General features: G+C 35.1%; 1 protein-coding gene across 1 annotated transcript in view; it reads left to right on the forward strand.

Moving 5' to 3' along the window:
• Positions 1-22,668, forward strand: part of LOC130235918 (ryanodine receptor 1-like) — a 26,748-nt gene extending 4,080 nt beyond the window's left edge. Inside the window, exons 2-26 of the mRNA XM_056466454.1 lie at positions 2,963-3,082; positions 3,170-3,271; positions 3,659-3,679; positions 4,299-4,373; positions 6,441-6,519; positions 6,607-6,719; positions 6,805-6,904; positions 7,827-7,923; positions 8,189-8,263; positions 9,500-9,656; positions 9,735-9,899; positions 10,117-10,238; positions 11,928-12,117; positions 12,244-12,379; positions 12,483-12,578; positions 14,200-14,318; positions 14,401-14,534; positions 15,372-15,613; positions 16,713-16,905; positions 17,926-18,142; positions 18,222-18,326; positions 20,673-20,776; positions 20,866-20,949; positions 22,205-22,364; positions 22,594-22,668. Of these exons, the coding sequence (XP_056322429.1) occupies positions 2,963-3,082; positions 3,170-3,271; positions 3,659-3,679; positions 4,299-4,373; positions 6,441-6,519; positions 6,607-6,719; positions 6,805-6,904; positions 7,827-7,923; positions 8,189-8,263; positions 9,500-9,656; positions 9,735-9,899; positions 10,117-10,238; positions 11,928-12,117; positions 12,244-12,379; positions 12,483-12,578; positions 14,200-14,318; positions 14,401-14,534; positions 15,372-15,613; positions 16,713-16,905; positions 17,926-18,142; positions 18,222-18,326; positions 20,673-20,776; positions 20,866-20,949; positions 22,205-22,364; positions 22,594-22,668 (3,081 nt within the window). The remainder of the gene's footprint in view (positions 1-2,962; positions 3,083-3,169; positions 3,272-3,658; positions 3,680-4,298; positions 4,374-6,440; positions 6,520-6,606; positions 6,720-6,804; positions 6,905-7,826; positions 7,924-8,188; positions 8,264-9,499; positions 9,657-9,734; positions 9,900-10,116; positions 10,239-11,927; positions 12,118-12,243; positions 12,380-12,482; positions 12,579-14,199; positions 14,319-14,400; positions 14,535-15,371; positions 15,614-16,712; positions 16,906-17,925; positions 18,143-18,221; positions 18,327-20,672; positions 20,777-20,865; positions 20,950-22,204; positions 22,365-22,593) is intronic.
• Positions 22,669-22,836: the final 168 nt, after the last annotated feature.

Consider the following 22,836-nt stretch of genomic DNA (forward strand, 5'->3'; position numbering starts at 1 on the left):
ATATATATATATATATATATATATATATATATATATATATATATATATATATATATATATGTATATGTATATGTATATGTATATATATGTATATATATGTATATATATGTATATGTATATATGTGTATATATGTATATATGTATTTATGTAAATATCTATATATGTATATATGTATATATATATATATATATATGTATATATGTATATATATATATATATATATATATATATATATATATGTATATATGTATATGTGTGTGTTTATTTATATATATATATATATATATATATATATATATATATATATATATATATATATATATATATATATATATATATATATATAAATATACATATATATATATATATATACGTATATATATATATATATATACACAGCACTTTGTAATATCTAAAATGTCCCATTATAGACAAAAATATTCTATTAAAATCTATAATGTTAGGGGTTTAATAATAGGGGTTTATAATAATAATAATAATAATAATAATAGGGGTTTAATTTGTATGTTTTTGAAAGAAGTTTCTTATTCTCATTATTAAAAAATTACTGCCCCATTTACAAAACAATAATATATTTCCAAAAACAACTTCAGTGGGATACAAATGAAATATACTTGCTTCTCTTATTTATTTGATACTGCTTGTCCCGTCCATATAATTGATAAACTCATGCTTATTAAAGTCAGATGTTATCATTGCAGTCTCACAATGACTATATTGTCATGACTGAAGCTCCGAGTCTCAGGTTGCTTGCAGAATGTGTCACTGTGTGAACAGGGTTTTGCACGGCCTGATGGGTAACATTCCAGCCCTGGAATATCTCAGCAGATGACACACTTACATATATAATACACCATTACACAGACCTGTCAAGGACATGACCTGTCCAAATTTGTCCAAAAAATTATGTTCATGTTACATTTAACATTACATATTCATACAACACATCATATTTGTTGTGAACTGAACTAAACTGAACTTCAGCACTGTTTCAATTTATGATGATCTTCTATGTGAAGCTACTTTGGCACAATCTACATTGTAAAAGCGCTATAGAAATAAACATGAATTGAATTGAATTTGTTGAACTGAATCAGTGGATCAATTATGAGGGTATTTGTTCTTAAAGATCCTGTGAATTTACCAGAAAGTTTTTTAGATGTTAGTCATAAGGATATTTATAACCTAGTGGGCTCCAAATCCGTGACAGAATTTACATTCAAAAGATATAAACATCCAAAGTTTGCAGTTCGTTACTTCCGCCTAAATGGATCAAGGATTTATTTGACGTCACTTCATACTTCAGTTTCTTATCAAATCTTGACCAATCAAATGCTCGCTAGTATCTGACCTGCCCCGCCCCTTCAAGACCCTTCTCATTTGCTTCTCATTTGATGCACTTGAGCTCAACCGCTCTCACTGGCAGAGCTGTGATAAAAAAATAAAATAAAAACGCTATTGGCTGTTTTTTTTTGAAAGGGGAGGAGCTACTAAGTGTCACACCCTCTCCTCCACATCAAATATAAAAGGCACATTTCAAAGCACTTAACGGGAGCTTTAAGTCTTTTCTGTGGTCAGCTTGTATATGGAGATTGAGTTAGAGAGTTAAACTGAGTAGCACTTATAAATTGTATATTTCATTTAACTTACTAAATAATTCTGAGTTTCTTATATGGCTTCAAAATATAAATCAGTCTGTCTTTACAGACAGGCCACATCTAAGCCTCCGCACATGTGTTGTGACTGTAACCTGAGCCACATTCAGGATTAGGTTCTTGCTGCTCTGATCAAGGTTACAATTACCGCTCTATGTAGCAGTGATGTGTGCTATGAACATGCCTCACAGCAAGAAGGTCGCAGGTTTGAGTCCCGGCTGGGCCAATTGGCTTTTCTGTGTGGAGTTTGCATGTTCTCCCCTTGTTCGATTGTGTCCGGTGCTCTAGTTCCCCCACAGTCTAAAGGCATGCGCTATAGGTGAATTGGGTAAACAAAAATTGGCCAAAGTGTATGTGTGTGTGTGAATGTATGGGTGCTTCCCAGTACTGGGTTGCAGCTGGAAGGGCATCCGCTGTGTGTAACATATGCTGAATTGGATTTCAACAGTTCCTAATTTACTCCCAGTGCTCTCTTTATCTTCATATTGCCAATATTCATTGAATAAAATAATTAAAGAATTGATTTTGGCCAGCTTTTGAGTCGGATGTTAATTGCATAGTTCAACAAAAATCAAAAACAAAGTCAATGTTTTTTCACCCTCTAGATCAGGGGTTCCCAAACTTTTTAGCCCACCCTAAATAACAATGCCAGTGACTCGAGACCTTCCTCCATATTCAGTCGTGGCCTTTATTTTTAATGTATGTTGAGTTCTGCAAAGGTGTCAGAAAGTTTAACATGGCACCAATAAAATCAATCTGCTGCATCTGATGGTATTGCTGTGTCTTTATTATAACATAATCATCTCAGGGGTCGCAATTCAATGGGAAAAAAATGTAAAGGCGGATAGCTTTTTTGATCATCAAGCAACCCCCAAGCCCCCCTTCTTGCCCACTTTGGGAACCACTGCTCTAGATGGCCCATTTTTGAGTCTAAATGAATTTGTAGGAATAGAAAGCATATTATACAAGTCTACTTAAATATTATAATAACCTTTGTGATAAAATATGGCAAAAAACAGTGAAGAAATTCTATCCTCATTGACTGTAATACACACACACACACACACACACACACACACACACACACACACACACACACACACACACACACACATATATATATATATATATATATATATATATATATATATATATATATATTTTACAAAAAAAGATCATACAGTTTTGAAATTAAATACTAGTAAATGTCAGCATAATTACAATTTTTTGGGTGAACAATCCCTTTAATGCTTCTTTAAAAACCTTACATCCATTTTCTTTGTAGGATGACCAGGTGGTCCTGCAGTGTACAGCTACTATCCTGAAGGAGCAGATTAAACTCTGTCTGTCCTGTGAGGGATTTGGGAATCGTCTGTGTTTTTTAGAAACTACATCCAATGCCCAGGTATGCAACGGCATTCTGAAATCATAAATTACTGTATATAGGATATTGTACGGATGACCAGTTTTCTGCACACATTTGTCATTCTAGAATGTTCCTCCTGATCTGGCGATATGCTGCTTTATCCTGGAGCAGTCTTTATCTGTGCGGGCCCTGCAGGAGATGCTAGCTAACACAACTGAGCTTAATGAGGTTTGTACAGAGCACATATATTAGGAATGGGCTCAAAGTTCACACAAAAATGCATTCACCATTTAACTCACACTCAAGTCCTTCTAAACTTTTATACTAAACACCAAATAAGATATACTGAAGAATTTATGGGAAAAAATAAATAAATCAGCCATTGATTTCCATAGTAGGGAAAAGTTACTTTGGAAGCCAATAGCAGTTTTCTCCAACATTCTTCAAGATATTTTCCTTTCTCATAAAATCAAAATTAACTAATAAAAAACGTTTCGGTTACCTATCAATTGTTATCCGAAAAAATGTACATTTATGAGCCAAAAACTTTTCACATTGTTTTCAACCCCACCATGACACCTTCTTCTCCTTCCCTTGTTTTCTCTGTTGTTTTAGGCAGTCGATTTGGATAAATGGGTATGTTTCTGTTTCTGTCTTGCAATTAATCTAATGAGTTTTGCTCATTACTATTACTGTTTCTACCTCACATTACAGCCTCTTTTCAATCCAGTTTTGTTGCTTTAGTTGCATGAACATTATGGATACAACCACTGATGTGGAATGTTTGGCTGATATGATATCCCATAACATTTTACATTTTGAAGCCGATAACCAATATATGCAGGTGAAATATAAATACAAATACAAATCTGTTACATAAATACAAATCTTGATATACATTTTTCTGAACAAACAATTTGTGAGAATATTATTTTCTTACTGGGTCAATAACATTAAAAATAAGGCTAGTGGCAGTCAATATATTGTGCATCTCTTGGTAAAAATATTAAAATTTGTGGTTAGATAGAATTGGACAATCGCAGTTATGGTATAGGTTACATAATTGTATCTTAATTTTATTCCTGCAATTTTGGGCATACTTGTTTTTAAGGGTCACAAAATATGTTTAAAAATGTACCTTATTTTCATGTTATTTCGGACACCATATGTGTCTTGTTGGAGTTTGAAATATAATGGCAGATAATAATATAGATAGTCTGCATATCTTAATTGTGTTTTTCTACCTTCTTTCTAGTCTTCACAAGGAGGAGGCCACCGCACATTGTTGTATGGCCACGCTATCCTACTCAGACACACTCACTCTGGCATGGTGGGTCAAATCTCTGAGGAGTTTTTTTTAAAGAGGCTGTATGTTATAGATTGTAATAATGAAATAGTTTAATAGCTTTTTTAGTTGCCAGTGTATAAAAATCTTATAATGAATAAAAAAAACTTTTATGATGTCCTAGACCAGTGTTTCTCAACCACATTCCTGGAGGACCACTGGCATTTTCATATTCTTTAACCAAACACACCTGATTCAGATCAGCAGCTCATTAGAAGAGACTGAAAAACCTGTAGTGGGTGTGACAGACAAAGGAGACATCCGAAACATGCAGTGTTGGTGCTCCTCCTGGAACGTGGTTGAGAAACACTGTCCTAGACCAGTGCCCAAACTTTTTCATATGAAGGGCCAAAAACCAAATATCATTGAGTGCCATGGGCCGAAGATAAATGTACCAAACAATTTTATTTCATAACATTTCAAAATAAATATAAAACATTACTTTAAATTGTATTATCGAAGGCAGTGTAACTTATAACTTATTGCAATAAAAACATAAACAATCACATTTAAAACACAGTGCAATTAAGTGCAATGGAGAATACACTAGTCAAGCAGAATCTGCCTTTGCCTTGATTTGCTCACCAAAGTCTGCATTGTCCTCTATTCGTAGGCTGACAGTATTCACATTTTAAACTAAATTACAGCATTTAAATTAAAACATTTAATTTCAGTTAGGTTTTTTTTTTGTAATTTAACAATAAAACAAACAAAAAAAAGATTACATTTAAATTTGAAATTACAATCTCTACCTTGCCATCATTTTCCCTCTTTTCTCAGGGATGGCTGGCCAATCAAAGATTACCATGGGGCAACTTTGGGACCCTAGTTTGGGCATCTCTGTCCTTGACTGTCTAAAAGCTTGTAGACAGATTTATATAAGAAGCATTTTAAACAGGATTTTAATGTTTACATTAACTCGCAACAATCCCAAGACCTCTCTTTTGTGAAACATCACACAAATTCTAATCAAATGTTTTATATAACGTAGTAAGAGGTATTCTGTAATGCAACACAAATGGGTCATGCACAGAAAAAGATTCATTTGACCTATAATCTCACAGGCCTACACTTAAAAAAGCTTGCTGTTTGTTCAAACTTATTTAAAATGAGCCGAAACAGCACAATTCTTGTGTTTTTTTGGGACAACTAAATTGTTTTATGTTTAATTTACTTAAATTTGTAAAAACTAATAAGTTAACTTAATTCTTTCATGTTGTACCAACACAAATCAATTGTGTGGACTATTGCATTTTTTACAGTGTGTGTCTTCTGTATTCTTTATTGTATTGTACTGTATTGGTTGCAGTTCACTTAATGGCCACCGTTGTCACTTTTATCAATGATTTCCTAATTGTACATACAGCCCCTTTAATGGAACAATCCACTTAAAAAAGAAAGGAAATAAGACCCATAGAGGTAAACAGTTAAGTTTTACCATTTTTTAATTTATTCAGCCGATCTCCGGGTCTGAATGGAGCACTTTTAGCTTAGCTTAGCATAAATAATTGAATTGAATTAGACTGTTAGCATCTCACTCAAAAAAAGAGCTTTCATAATTTTCGTATTTAAAGCTTGACTCTTCTGTAGTGACATTGAGTCTATTGAGTGAGATGCTAATAGTCTAATCTGATTCAATGATTTATGCTAAGCTAAGCTAAAAGTTCTCCCGCCAGACCTGGAGATCAGCTGAAGGGATTCAAAAATGGTAAAACTCATCGGTGTAACTCTTTGTGAGTTGTAAAATGAACCTTTTCTAAAAAAAAAGTTGAATGTTCCTTTAAGCCAGTGCTTCTCAATTCCGGTCATCTGGCCTTCATGTCCTGCACATTTTGTATGTCTCTCCTATTTGACACACAAGGATCACAAGGATCCTATTTGACACACAAGGAACAGTTAGCGAGTTGATGATCTGAATCAGGCGTGTTAAGTAAGGAAAATGCAGGGTGGGTGGGCCCCAGAGGACTGGAATTGAGAACCACTGCTTTAAGCTAAACTGCAAAATAAACAATATTTATGTTGATTTTCACTTGATTTCTTCACATGATGCAGTACCTTAGTTGCTTGACCACATCAAGATCCCTCACAGACAAACTGGCCTTTGATGTGGGCCTGCAGGAGGACTCCACAGGTGTCTGATTTCCATTCGATCACCAATACAAACATACAGTGTGCTCGTAAAGGGAAATCTAAATGAAAGGTGTCCGTTATCTTCTAGGTGAGGCCTGTTGGTGGACCATTCATCCTGCATCCAAGCAGAGGTCAGAGGGTGAGAAGGTCAGGGTGGGCGATGATATTATTCTGGTCAGCGTGTCCTCTGAGAGATATCTGGTGAGGCTTGTGTAAATAATCAACTCAGTCTGTTTTGGATCGAATAATGTTGCATATTTGCCTGAAACATCTGTCCTGTCAACAGCACCTCTCTTATGCCAGCGGAGACCTGATGGTGGATGCTTCTTTCATGCAGACCCTTTGGAACATGAACCCAGTCTGTTCAGGCTGTGAGCTGGCAGAAGGTAAGCTGAAAACACAGTTTTTTTGGTTGCTGGGACAAAATCATTTCAAAATCATCATGGGTCTTATTTATAAAAGTGGCATATGCACAAAAAAAATGGAGGGGGGGGGGGGGGGGGGGGCGGTACGTATGCCACATCCCACTCAAAAGTTATGATCTATAAAAACAAACTTGATAGGAGAATGTGCATGACTGTAGGTAAACTCTTAAGTAAGCATATTTAACTTATACTGGCATATAATTCATCATATGAGCCATATTTATTAATAAATAATTAAGATTTAATTCAGGTGTACATTCACTTTTAGGTAGGTTTCTATGCAAATTTTATAAACAAGACTCCAGGATAGTAGAATTTGGCTGGGAAAAAATAGTGATTTGAACAATAGTGTATAAAGTTTTAAAATCACAGTTACACATTAGTATTTTGGCATTGCACTGTAATCCTTTAAAACAGTCTGTTAAAATGCCATCAAATGATTGCTCTTCTAAATATGCCAGAATATACGTATATATATATTTAACTTTTTCTTTTTTTGATAATATATTTGCTATTGTTACACTGAATTGCATTTAGTGGGTGTCTTCTCTATAAGTACCATGTAATCATGTAGTCCATTTTCAGATTTTTGCTTGAATGTTTTTGTTGTCTTTGAATATACTTGTATATGCCTGTTATATACATAGAGTATTTAATGAATAATTTGCTAAATAGAATCAAATAACAAATATTACATAATGTAAAATTTAAAAGGTTACATTACAGCTGAAAAATAATAAAATACTAATATTTTTGCCCGCCTTTTTCCTTATTTACACATGTAATGTTAAAATATATTAAGCACACAATATTAATATGCATCATTAAAATTGCCCGTTTAAATTTTTTCAGCGTCTTTACAGCAATGTTTTGCATTATTAAGGGTTTCTGACTGGAGGGCATGTTCTTCGTCTTTTCCACGGGCACATGGATGAGTGTTTAACAATTCCTGGTGCTGAGCAAGGAGACGACCAGAGACGGTGAGATACAGTTTAAAGCCATATGCTACTTTAATTAAACAGTTAATCTACACCACAAACAATCTTTACTCTTTCTGCATTGTGTGTGTGTGTGTGTGTGTGTGTGTGTGTGTGTGCGTGTGTGCGTGTGTGCGTGTGTGCGTGCGTGCTTGTGTGTGTGCGTGCGTGTGCGTGTGCGTGTGCGTGTGAGCGTGCGCGTGTGTGTGTGTGTGTGTGTGTGTGTGTGTGTGTGTGTGTGTGTGTGTGTCTGTGTTTTTTTATATAGAAATGCTCACTATGAAGGTGGAGCCGTGTGCAGCCATGCCAGATCTCTCTGGAGATTGGAGCCTCTTCGCATTGGGTTTGTTCTCTTTATATAGTCAAAAGTTCTATTTGTATATGTATTGCAAAAAAAAACTCATTTTACAAATGTGGAAATTTGATGCTGTCTCCACCTTTGAAATGTGTGCTAGAGTATTTGGAAATATGTTACACTTAGAGGAACTGAGATTCTAAAATTGTCTATTTTTAACAAGATTTGGGAACTATTCATACTATTTTTGCAGATAGACTGAACTGATGTAGACTTTTACAAGACTTTATTGTATGATAAATTCATTTCATTATTCATTTTATATTTATCTTATAATTATTTTATAATGTCTCTTTTGGTCTCATTATGCATTTACATCTTGCTTCAATTTTTAATTTTTGTCTCAGCCAGTTCCATATTATGATTGTAAATGTTATTCAAGTATAATATGTCTTTTATTAGATTTTTTTATGAACCTTCCACAAACATTTTGATCAATGTCAGATGGGTGGAAGGAAGGTTTTGAGTTCCTTTTGGTAGTAAGCTAAATTCACTGTTATAGGGTACTTCCAAAAGAACTTTGATTTATGGTCCATCTCGTTCTTGTAAGGATTTAGGCGGTACTGTATGTTTTTTTCAATAAAAATAAAGAATTTTTAAAAAGTCAAAGCTTTGCAGGTAAATAGGGTACAAAATAACTTATGTTTATCACCCTACTTCCTCAGTTGATTACAATAAAAATTGCAGATATTTTTTGTGTGCATCAAGTTCTCTAAAATGCATGTTACTTGCAAATGAAGCAGTATTTAATTCAAGCTGACTAAATGTCATACATTTTTAACATACAAATCTGAACATTGGATGAAGTTATTACTACTTGGATTTGAGAATCGTATTTTATCACTTAATAATTCAGGACATATCAAAATCAGCCATAAAAAAAAGCCCTATATAATCATAAGACAATTTATCTATTGGAATATCCCTCTGTAGAAGCATTCAAAATACAGATATGAATAAAACTGTGAAGTTTAGTTTATGTAAGTACTGGTGAAGTGAGATTTATGGCTCAGCGAAGGAGAAAAAAAAAAAGATGTAATGTAATGGAAACCTACAGACACAAATTGATGAAGTGCTATAAAAGAAACACTTCATTTTAAATGTTTTAATTTCCATTATACTGAATAACCAGAAGCCCAAAATCTCAAAATTGACTGGTGCATGGTCCATCTCACCTCCAGTCTTGTGCCCTACGAAGCTGATGTTTAATCTCCTTGTACACAGATGGAGTGGTAGCCACATGAAGTGGGGTCAGTCTTTCAGGGTGCGCCACATCACAACAGGCAGGTATCTGTGTCTGGACGAAGAAAAAGGACTCTTGATAGTGGATGCGGAAAAAGCCAATACGAAGCAATCAGCTTTCTGCTTTCGTGCATCAAAGGTCTGTTCTAACTTGCTGTCTTTGGGATGTTGCTGTTTTAAGAGAATCTTTCCAAACTAATGTCGTGTGACTGAGCAGGAGAAGACAGAAGTAGCTCAGAAACGTGATGTGGAGGGAATGGGGATCCCAGAGATCAAGTATGGCGAGTCCATGTGCTTTGTGCAGCATGTCTCTACAAGCCTGTGGCTCACATACGCCTCGGTGGATGCCAAGTCTGCTCGGTTGGGACCACTGAAGAGGAAAGTAAGAGTACTAGCCTAATGAACACTAAAGTTTGTGGCCAGTATGATTTTTTTTGGGATTGCGTGAAATACCAGACACCTTATTAAGACAAAAACATCTATCAAGTGCTTAAAACACCAGTTAAAAAGTAAAATCATTACTTACTGGTGTAAATTCTAACATAAAATATCACAGATCGCAGACTTTGTCTATGTGAATGTGTTTTTTTTTTCCTCAGGCTATCCTGCATCAGGAGGGTCACATGGATGATGCTTTGACTGTGGCTCGGTCCCAGACAGCTGAATCGCAGGCTGCCAGAATGATCTACAACACGGCAGGACTTTTCACTCAGTTCATTAAGTATGTTTTCTTTTTTTTTTTTTGTCCAAAGTCATATTACACAAAATAATACACCTAGAGGTGGAGTATAGGATAATAGAATTTTCATTTTGGATGATCGTTCCCTTTAACAATGTTTTCATACATTGCATACTTTTTTTAATATAGAGTGCATTGATTTTATATGTTAAATTGTATTGTATGGTAGGTGTGTGGCTTAAGTAAGGAAAAACAAATTCCACAAATAGTTTTAGATGTTCATTTATAACCACATGAATTACCACTAAAATAAAAAGCTAGCTCTACTTTGGTGTTAAATTAGCATTTTACTTGACAAAATGGACAGAAAGAGATGTATTTTAATGTATTTTAATGTTTAATGTATGTGGAAAAATCAGGTAGGAATTAATATAAATTTCTGCAAAAACAGGTGAGTTTTATAAAGTGTATTGGCTTTCTTTCACTACAGACAAATTACAGTTTGAGCTGAGTGATATGACACGATGCATAAACATCTATTAAACACTTACTGTATACTCAGCAGTCTACACTCAGCGTCCACTTTATTAGGTACACCTTACTAGTACCGGGTTGGCCCCCCTTTTGCCTTCAGAACTGCCTTAATCCTTCGTGGCATAGATTCAACAAGGCACTGGAAATATTTCCCAGAGATTTTGGTCCTGATTGACAATGTTTTTCCAATCTTCTATTGTCCAATTTTGGTGAGCCTGTGCAAATTTTAGCCTCAGTTTCCTGTTCTTAGCTGACAGGAGTGGCACCCGGTGTAGTCTTCTGCTGCTGTAGCCCATCCGCCTCATGGTTGGACGTGTTGTGTGTTCAGAGATGCTCTTCCTCATACCTCGGTTGTAACGAGTGGTTATTTGAGTTACTGTTGCCTTTCTATCAGCTTGAACCAGTCTGTCCATTCTCCTCTGACCTCTGGCATCAACAAGGCATTTGCGCACACAGAATTGCCACACACTGGATATTTTCTCTTTTTTGGACCATTCTCTGTAAACCCTAGAGATAATTGTGCTTAAAAATCCCAGTAGATCTGCAGATTCTGAAATACTCAGACAAGCCGGTCTGGCACCAACAACCTTGACACCTTCAAAGTCACTTAAATCACCTTTCTTCCTCGTTTTGATGCTCTGTTTGAACTGCAGCAGATTGTCTTGACCATGTCTACATGCTTAAATGCATTGTGTTGCCGCCATGTGATTGGCTGATTAGAAATTTGCATTAACGAGCAGTTGGACAGGTGTACCTAATAATGTGGCCAGTCAGTGTACATGTGTTTGTTGTCCCATAACAAACATATTCAACAAATGTCACAATATACGCATTAAACTAACAAAAGCTGAAGTTAAACAGTTCGGAGTAGAGCTGAATAAATGTAGAATTCATATATTCTACATTTTGCTTTCTGTCGAGCTATGAACACTTCGTTTTGGTCTCACTGCCTCTCCCATTTTCAAAATAAGAGTTCCACATAAATAATACATACTAATATGTTTAATACAGGCTTAGATAAGCTTAAAAATAAGTTGAAAAAAAGATCATTGTTGTAATCTCACTAGGAAACGTTAATTGTTAAACCGTTGCTCAAAATGTTAACTGACCGACCAACTATTCAGCCCTTCACTGGTTTAGCTAAAAATGTTGTATGGGTATATGGTATGGTTAAAAAACATTTGCTTGTTGTTGCAGGGGTCTGGACTCTCTAAGCGGGAAGAGTAAATCTCCAGGACCGTCCCCTTCTCTGCCTCTAGACGCCATAGTTCTGTCTTTGCAGGATCTCATCTTCTATTTCCGGCCTCCAGAAGAGGAGCTTGAACATGAGGAAAAACAGACCAAACTGCGCTCCTTAAGAAACCGCCAGAATCTCTTCCAAGAGGAGGTTAGACATCCTCAAATGTATATAGATACAAAGAAAAAATTCCAATATTTTCATTCAGTGCATGTAGCAAAAAATAAATAAATTTAAATGCACATACACAAAATCAGCTTCTGCTTTGTCGCACAGGGCATGATCACTCTCGTGTTGGACTGTGTTGATCGGTTGAATGTCTACAACACTTCGGCACACTTCTCTGAATTTGCTGGAGAGGACGCAGCCGAGTCGTGGAAAGAGATCGTCAACTTATTTTACGAGCTGCTCGGTTTGTCTCTGTTTACTCATGATTGTATGATGTAATTTAAAATGATGTACTGTTGTTAGGTAAATGTAATTCACTTGTAAAATGTTTTCTTTTTCACCTTCAGCATCTCTGATCAGAGGAAACAGGGCAAACTGTGCTTTGTTCTGTGATAATCTTGACTGGTTGGTCAGCAAATTGGATCGTCTGGAGGCATCCTCGGGTAAGAAGACTCCAAGAGAGATTGAGATTGATTTTAGAAGATTTGTCATAAAAAAACAGCTAGGATGTTTAATTTTTTAAATAAAATAAATGATGTATATTTATTTAAAGAACCAAATAACTGGTAAAATGAATAGTACAGCTTTCACAGTTCTGCACTTTTAATGGTAATTGTTTTGCATAAAGTGTATGCATAGTTTATATTTGCTCACTGATACATACAACACATTTTTGACACAAATGGCCAGTCAGAAGCATGGAAAAATTAATAATTATTATTATTAAATAATTAAAATGCAGACTTCATTTAGACAGTCATTAACAACATTTTCATTGTGGAAAAATAAAACAATTTTTTTTTTTTTTTAGCTCTTACACAATTTTACATTCACCGGCCACTTTATTAGGTACACCTTACTACAGTAGTACCGGGTTGTACCCACTTTTGCCTTCAGAACTGCCTTAATCCTTGGTGGCATAGATTCAACAAGGTACTGGAAATATACCTCAGAGATTTTGGTCCATATTGACATGATAGCTTCATGCAGTTGCTGCAGATATATTGGCTGCACATCCATGATATGAATCTCCAATTCCACTACATCCCAAAGGTGCTCTATTGGATTGGTACAGTGAACTCATTGTCATGTTCAAGAAACCAGTCTGAGATGATTTATACTTTATGGCATGGCATGTTATTCTGCTGGAAGTAGCCATCAGAAGATGAGTACACTGTGGTCATAAAGGGATGGACATGGTCAGCAACAATACTCTGGTAGGCTATGGCGTTAACACAATCCTTAATTGGTACTAACGGGCTCAAAGTGTGGCAAGAAAATATCCCCCACACCAGGGATCACCAAACTTGTTCCTGGAGGTCCGGTGTCCTGCAGATTTTAGCTCCAACCCTAATCAAACACACCTGAACAAGCTAATCAAGGTCTTACTAGGTATATTTGAAACACCCAGGCAGGTGTGTTGAGGCACCGGACCTCCAGGAGCGCGATTGGTGACCCCTGCCCTACACCATTACACCACCAGCACCAGCCTGAACCATTGTTTCAAAGCAGGATGGACCCATGCTTTTATGTTGTTGACGCCAAATTCTAAATTCTGAAAACCGAATTTCACAGCAGAAATGAAGAAATACTGAAATACTCAGACCAGCCCGTCTGGAACCAACAACCATGCCACGTTCAAAATCACTTAAATCACCTTTCTTCCACTTTCTGATGCTCGGTTTGAACTGCAGCAGATCGTCTTGACCATGTCTACATGCCTAATTGCACTGAGTTGCTGCCATGTGGTTAGAAATTTGCGTTAACAAGCAGTTGTACCTAATAAAAGTGGCCGGTGAATGTATATTAGAAAAATATCAAATATGATAATAGATATTCAGTGCTTCATTTTTAATATAAGTTCACATAAATGTGACAAAAATGATACTTTGGTACAATTTAATAAAAAGAGCCAGAATGAATTAAATTCTAACTGTTAAAGAATTCTGGTAGTTTAAGTGTTAATTAATCCTTGCTGAATAAAAATATATTTATTCTTTTAAAAGGAAATTCTTGACCCTAAACTTTTAATGGTAATGTATATGTCTTTGTTTTATATGCCAGGTATTCTGGAGGTGCTTTATTGTATCCTAATTGAAAGCCCTGAGGTGCTTAACATCATCCAGGAAAACCACATCAAATCAATCATTGCACTTTTGGACAAACACGGACGCAATCACAAGGTTGATATCCTTTCATCATCTAGGCTGAAGTCTTTCTGGACTGTGTCTTCAATTTTAACTGACCACATACTCTGCTGTGTAGGTTTTAGATGTCCTCTGCTCTTTATGTGTGTGTAATGGTGTTGCCGTGAGGTCCAATCAGAATCTGATCACTGAAAACCTGCTTCCTGGACGGGATCTTCTACTTCAGACCAACATCATCAATTATGTTACCAGGTCTGGCTTAGTATAACTAAAAGTTATATTTTTGATAAAAGCAGGGGTGTAAAAAGTACTTAAAAATGATACTCAAGTGAAAGATTTTGAGTGAAAAAAAAAATCCAAAATTAAATTTTAATTAAATATCCTATTAAGTATAAAACTTAAGTGAGATGATTTTTTATTTCTATCACATTAAAATATCCAAAGTTATACAAAGTTTGGTTAAGGGTGAAAAGCAAAAACAAATGCAATGACAAAGGTCAAAAACATCATATATATATAAATATATAATAGTTACTATATACTTTATAATAGCATTTATACACTCATAAAAAGATCATAATTATGCTTTACATTTAATTTAACATTTAATGTTCATTTTAACACTTTTTTTGGAAGATTTTGTTTCAGAAAAACATAAAAGACAAAACAATTAAATATACTTTTGTCACTAAAATAGCTGTAAATCAACTTCTATTTACTGGATTTTATTTGCACTTAATATTGTGCATTCTGCCAATATATTAAACAGACAACTAACAGATATTGGGCTATGGAAAATTAATATTTGTGAATATTTGTTTTATTGTATGAAGATCTAATTAAAAGTCAAATACAATTCCTGTCAATTATATAGAATTGCAAGGAGTAATAAAAATGACAGTTTCTTCTTAATTGTTTCTTCTTCTTTATTGCACTTGAGTGAAAGTAATCAGTTTTAATTGTACTTTACCTGAGTAAAGTTCAAATCCCCTAAAAATAATACTTAATAACGGCAATCAAGAAATATTACTCAAACATTTTACATCCCTGCATAAAGAGAGTTTGAAGCTCATGTTTGGTGTTTTTCAGTATGAGACCCAACATTTTTCTGGGCACATGTGAAGGCTCGACTCAGTATAAGAAGTGGTACTATGAGTTGATCGTAGACCATGTGGAGTCTTTCCTGACCGCTCATCCATTTCACCTTCGTGTTGGCTGGGCTTTGACCGAGGGCTACAGCCCGTATCCCGGAGGTGGCGAAGGATGGGGAGGCAATGGAGTTGGAGATGATCTGCACTCTTATGGTTTCGATGGGTTAAATCTGTGGACTGGTGAGAATTAATCCTTGAAATGTTTCATATTGGCCCATAGAGGACAAAATGTTTGTCAAAAAACATCATAAAAGTATCATATTTTAAAAATAATTCACTGAGATAGATTCCCCTGCGTCAGTCCTGATGATAATTAACAAAAATGCATTAATTTAAAACATTTTAACCCATTAAATGGATTATTATTTACATAATGCCACAGTTGTGTTTTTTATGTGAAAACTATGCTACTAAAAAAAGAAGTGGATTGGATTGGAAATTCTTTATTGTTCCCGAGGGGCAGTTTGATTCACAGCAATAGCCGACTCAAGATCACCACACAACCATAAAAGTAACAATAAAATTAATCATGATCAAGTAAAATGGTAATTATAAAGTACACAAAACATGTTCAAATAGCAGCAATATCCAGTGTACACAATATGGGTTAACAAATAGTAAATACACAATTGCATTGCAATAGAAAAGCAACAGATTAATATTATCTGATTTCGTTTAGTTTTTTTATAAAACATTTATGAGTGTATTGTTTTGATTGTTCTTATGTCTTTAAATCCTTAACGTAAGTTTCGTATTCATTTATTTATTTATTTATAAAATTCTTACAATTTCTGGATTCCTATGTTTGGTTGTTTTGTGTACCCAACGTGGATAACCCTATCTAAAATACATCTGTATGTAAACCTAGAAGCTGCAATACAAAAACAAACCAAAAAAAAACTACACTACTATTATTTACCAGATACCAAGTGAGATTTTTACAGTCTTTGATAAGTCTTTTCAGAAACAACATTATTGATGCATTATTTTTAGGAAGTGTCACATTAAAAAAAGCAAAAAAAAAAATTAAATACAATTATACATGCAAAATGACTCATACATGTTCATACCAGCACACATAATTATACGTTGTATTCTAAAATCGAATAGTAAAATAAATGTTTCCTTTAATTAAGATGGAATAAAATACAATTGATAAAAGTTTAATACCAATAATTTGTGAATGATACAACTGATCACTCCTGTAAATGGCAGAACTTAATCAAATTATTATTTTTTAAAGGTCAGTGTGAAATATAGCATTATTCTCTATTGTCAGGTCGTGTACCACGTCAGGTGACATCACCCAGCCAACACATTCTCTCGGCTGAGGATGTGGTGAGCTGCTGTTTGGATCTGAGCGTTCCCAGCATCTCCTTTCGGATTAATGGACATCCCGTTCAAGGCATGTTCGAGAACTTCAATCTGGATGGTCTTTTCTTCCCCGTGGTCAGCTTCTCAGCGGGGATAAAGTAAGATCTTTGAGTTTGGTTGTTGATATTTTGAATAAATGATCAGACAGAAGAAAAAATATTAGTGTTGTTAGGAATCAGTGTAAGCAAATTCAGCAAATGCGCGTTTATCTTTAACAGTGTCTAATTCACAGCTAAATTTACCAATTTTGGAGAGATTCTGAGTTTTAAGTTCTGTCTGAGAGTTTGAGTCTCAAGAAATCTTATATTAGCTTTTGTTTTCATATACAGTACATGTTCGGTTTACGAAATTCATAAATTTTCCGTTATTTATCAGGGGTCACACACAGCGGAATGAATCGTCAACTTATCTAGAATATGTTTTACACAGCAGATGCCCTTCCAGCCGCAACCCAGTACTGGGAAAAACCAATACACATACACTACGGTCTATTTAGCTTATTCAAGCACATTCAAGCACACGTCTTTGGACTGTGGGGGAAATCAGAGCACCCAGAGAAAACCCACGCCAACTCGGGGAGAACATGCAAACTCAACACAAAAATGCCTACTGGCCCAGCTGGGGCTCGAATCAGTGACCTTCTTGCTGTGAGGCGACAGTGCTAACCACTGAGCCACCATCCTGCCATATTTTCATATTAATTTCTAGTTTGTTTATTAATTAAATGTTAATTTAAAAAGAGTTCACCTCATTTCTACAGTTGTTATGCGGGTTTTCCTGTGCTGTTAAGTAAAATTTTAGTTCTGATAACTTTTCTTGCAAATTTAGTACTTTTTTAGCCTGCAAATGATAAGAAAATATTAAATGTTTTTATTTGTTGTGATTGAAAATCTAAAATATTTCATTTATTGATTTCAATATAAATTTTTTTTTAATTCTTTTGAAATGAAAACTTTGGTATTTTGTTGTTTAAAATAAAGATTAAACGTCTGAAAACATGACACCTTTTTTATTTTGACCTTTGACCAATAAATCAATATTCTTCAACCACTACTTATTTCAACAGTTTTAATAAGAAAAAATGTTAATTTAATTACATTTTCTTTTTGTCATTACAGAGTGCGTTTTCTCCTTGGCGGACGACACGGAGACTTCAAATTCCTCCCTCCTCCAGGTTATGCCCCGTGCTATGAGGCAGTTCTTCCCAAAGACAAGCTGCGGATTGAACCCATTAAAGAGTACAAGCATGACAACGATGGTGTCCGGAACCTGCTGGGACCGACACAGTCTCTCTCCCACACCGCCTTCACTCCATGTCCGGTGGACACTGTGCAGGTTTGATTTCATTTAATTAGATGGCTGTATAAATGTGTCATCTACTGTATTGATTTTGCCATCTCTATTACTTCTACAGATTGTGCTTCCTCCACATCTAGAGCGTATCAGAGAGAAACTGGCTGAAAATAGCCATGAGCTGTGGGCTGTCACTCGAATCGAACAGGGTTGGACATATGGACTAGTGAGTTTTTTTTAAATAACATAAATTATTAATATACAGTAATATATAGCTTTAAGAATCATATTAAAGGGATAGTTCACACATATGGAGTAATGGGTCTTTGAAAAAATGACACAAAGTATTAATATATCTAAAACTATATAAATCATATTAAAGGGATCGTTCACACAAAAATGAAAGTTTACTCGCTATTTACACACCATGAGTTTTTCTTTCCTGTTCAGCACAAAAGAAGATATTTTGAAGAAAGTTGAAAACCTTTAACCATTGACTTCCATACAGGGAAAAACAAATACTACGAATGTCAATTGTTACAGGTTTCCAACATTTTTCAAAATATCTTCTTTTGTGTTCAAAAGAAAATAGAAACTCATAAAGGTAGAGTAAATTATGACATAATTTTCATTTTTGGGTGAAATATCCCTTTAAAGTACTCTTAAAATTCAAATTAAAAGGTTTCTTGAATGTTGGCATCAATACATCTTAATTTTATCTATATGCTACAATGCACTCCAAAACATTTAGAAGATATAAACTCAATTCTGCCAATAGGAATCAACAATGTTCATGATCTTACGATTGAATTAAACTTTTCATCAGATATTCTGACCAATCAAATGCTCTCTAGTATCTATAGTGTCCCGCCACCTACAAGACATGGTTGAAATCAGTCACTCATCCACATGTCACTCAATGATCAAACTGTGGCTTCTTCTAAACATATATTAGAAAAGTGTTGATCTGAACTCCTGCATCTTTATTGGTCGCAACAATCCGGGGAGTGTGCTGGATGCCTTTATTTAATACCCTAATTAAATAAAGAAACCAGAATCCTCTCTTGGCTGTATTTCTTAGCTAGAGTTTTGTTAGGACCATCTTTTGTGATGTTGTTTAAGGAATAAATTAGATTCATACCTTACCACACAAGGTATCTTGATGGGTTCTGCAGATGAAGCCAATGTCCACTCCAGTGAAGAAAATTAATAAAACACACTTTTATTAATAAAATAAATCAAGTGAAAAAGAAGAATAAGTGTTTGATTATACTTCAGGATATCTAAAGTTTGATATACTTGAGGATATAAGTTAATACATAGAAATCCCTTTTTGTTCTCTCTCTATGATGATACATTCGAATAAAAACGTAGCAAAGCATTTCTTCTATTGCATCAGCATCAGGGCAGTCTACTAGGCAGTCTTGTCCTCCAAGATCATAGCTCCTAGTTGGCAAAGAATATCTTTTTCTGGCAGTGCCAGTAGCCTAGTGGGACTGCGCACTGACATATAGCACCAATGTGCTCACGGTGACCCGAGTTCGATTCCGGCTTGACGTCCTATGCCGACCCTTCCCCTCTCTTTGCTACCAAGGCTTTGCTGTCTGAATTCTCTACTGTCCTGTCATAATAAAGGTGAAAAACCCCTATCCTAACCCCTAACCCCTCTTTTTCTGAAGATAACGCTCCCAGTCTTCTTCCAGTTTTCGATTGTAATAGTTGGTCAGAAGTGTCATCTGGGCCATTTCTACCTTTATGGTCAGCAGAAAATTGACCCACTTCAGTACATCGTCCTTGTCCTCTTCGAACTCTCTGCCGTAGGCGCCTCTGTTGTCTTTTATGTTACTTCTCATTGCTAATAGCTGTTTTTGTAAGTATAGGAATATCCGAATATGTAAGTAAGTTTTTGTGTCCCGTACGACAATAATGTCATTAAACCATCCAGACACTACAGGAGCAACACCAAAAACCTTGGTACACTCACCTTGCAGATCCACTTTACCTCAAAGACTGACTGAACTGTGATATAAATAAAATGCTATTGGCTATTTGTAAAAAAATGTGAGGGGCTATACAATATGTCCCACCCTGTCTTTATAGTTGAACTATGAAATTACACCTGAAATGACATCACACATCAAACAAAGCTGTGCATTTAATGGTATATCAGGCAACCTTTAATTAAGTGCACAGTGAAGACAGTTTCATTGTGTTTACACTGGCTGAGTGGTTAGCCCTGCCGCCTCACAGCAAGAAAGTCACTGGTTCAAATCCCCGCTCGGCCAGTTGGCATTTGCCTCCCCATGTGTGGGTTTCCTCCGGGTGCTCCAGTTTCCCCCACAGTCCAAAGAAATGCGCTGTAAATATATTAGATGAACTGAATTGGCCGTAGTGTGTGAATGTGAGGGTGTATGGGTGTTTCCCAATACTGGGTTGCGGCTGGAATGGCATCTGCTGCATAAAACATACACTAGAATAGTTGGCGGTTCATTCTGCTGTGGCGACTCCTGACAAAGAAGGGACTAAACCAAAGGAAAATGAATGAATGTCAGTTTTGTCCCCACTCTTGCAGTTTCGTGATGACAACAAGAAGCTGCATCCCTGTCTAGTGGACTTCCAGAGCCTCCCAGATCCTGAGAAGAGCTACAACCTGGCGATGTCTGGAGAGACGCTGAAGTAAGTAAATTACACAGCATTTACAGGTTTGTTTCTGTGTTTAAGAAGCATAAAAACATGACCGCTTTATCTCTGTATCGTCTCTGTAGGACTCTTCTGGCTTTAGGGTGTCATGTGGGCATGGGCGATGAAAAAGCAGAGGAGAACTTGAAGAAGATCAAACTTCCTAAAACGTCAGTATTACAGAATTTTTCAGGAACATGTAAAACTAATAATGTGATGAAGTTTTAATTGTTTGTGTATATATATTTTCCGGTGGTTCGAAAGACCCATCCCTCACTGACAAAGGGCCAAAATATGTACTTGAGCCCGTACTTGAGCTCATTTGTCTGTTTTTGACTGCTGTGCCAATATAAATAATGAAAATAACCTATCGAAAAAGGCTTTAAGACCAAGTGAAATCCTCCGTCGGCTGTCGCTTCGGTGTGACTTCAGCTAATCAGTTTTGTTCAATGCAAACAATTATTTTTCATAGGTTCAACATCCAGCTGTGCAAGAAAACATAAGAATCTGACGTATCTTTCGCTACTGACCTACTGTATTGTTGCTAAATATAGAAAACATTTTACAAGTAACTTTTATTCTAAATCTTGAATCTTATTCTTGAAACTAAAAATGATCAACTAAAAAGTGTGACGCACCAAAAGTGGCCCGTATTCAAATTAATTTGAATACTAATTTGGTTATTATTGTTATCCATACATTTTCAAAAAATCATGAATCTCTACATTTATTATTATTATTATTATTATTTTATTATTATTATTATTATTATTATTATTATTATTATTATGTTTTTTTTATTATTCAAATAGCCAAATTCTGACTGAGGAAAGTAAAATGTGCTAACTAGTTAGTTATTTGCTTAACAAATGACAATAGACTACAGTTTTTAATTTAAAATTTTTATGAATTCCTATTTTCTTACCCAATGAAATATGATGATGATGATTTTTTTTTCATATTTCTTTATTCTAAATCTTTAGGAATATATATTTTTTGGTATGTAAAAAAGTGTGTTTATGATGTGTGTTTATGATTGTGCTTAAATATCACTAAAATGCAGTATTTAAATCTCATAATTTAATAGAAAATAAAGTGAATAACTGCAAAAAGGTCCACTTTTTGATAAAAAAGAACCACCCTTTTCACTGGGCTGGCTACGGACCTCAAAATGTTATACTTTTATTCAGCAAGGTTGAATTAAATTGATCAGAAGTGACAGTATAAATGCTATTTAGATTTAGAATTTAAAATGAGATACAATATAACACTCTTTATTTGCTAAATGCCAATCTTGAACATTTTGAACAGTAGTGTATGCTAATAAACAACCTGTAATAATGATGTAGTTAAATGTCAAAATGATAGTGAAGAGTAAAGTAAGGATCTCAACTTACCCTAGTATTTGTTTAATTATTAATGTAGGTATATGCAATGTAATGGATATAAACCTGCTCCACTGGATCTCAACCATGTGAAGCTCACACCAAATCAGAACACACTTGTGGAAAGGCTGGCTGAAAATGGACACAACGTCTGGGCTCGAGACCGTGTGCGCCAAGGGTGGACTTACAGCATCATTCAGGTATAGCCACACCATTTTTTCAGTAGAAACTAAATAAAAACAATAATTAAAAGTAAAAACATTTGTTGTGAGTTATCTTATTATAATTTTTTTTTTATATTTTTCGTTCAACTATTTTATTAAATAACTTCCTCTTCTAAAAATATTCAGAAAATTTTGCATTTAATATATATTTCATTTCAGTTTCTGTTGGGTTTGTGTGACCTTCTTCTGATTTTGCACATTTTAGGATATTGTGAACAAGCGCAACCCTCGTCTTGTGCCTTACAATCTGCTTGATGAAAGACAAAAAGACCAATCGTGACACCGTATGTGCGCCGTGCGGACTCTGATTGGCTAATGGCTACAATATTGACCACCTGACCAGGAGAGCAGTGAGTCCACCGTCAAATTACATGCCTAATTTGTTTAGTAAATTTATAAACTGTTGCTCACATAAGCTTCTGTGGTCATTTATTTCAGGTGGTCATGG

The sequence above is a fragment of the Danio aesculapii genome, chromosome 10 (genome assembly GCF_903798145.1).
Source record: "Danio aesculapii chromosome 10, fDanAes4.1, whole genome shotgun sequence".
Lineage (NCBI taxonomy): Eukaryota > Metazoa > Chordata > Actinopteri > Cypriniformes > Danionidae > Danio > Danio aesculapii.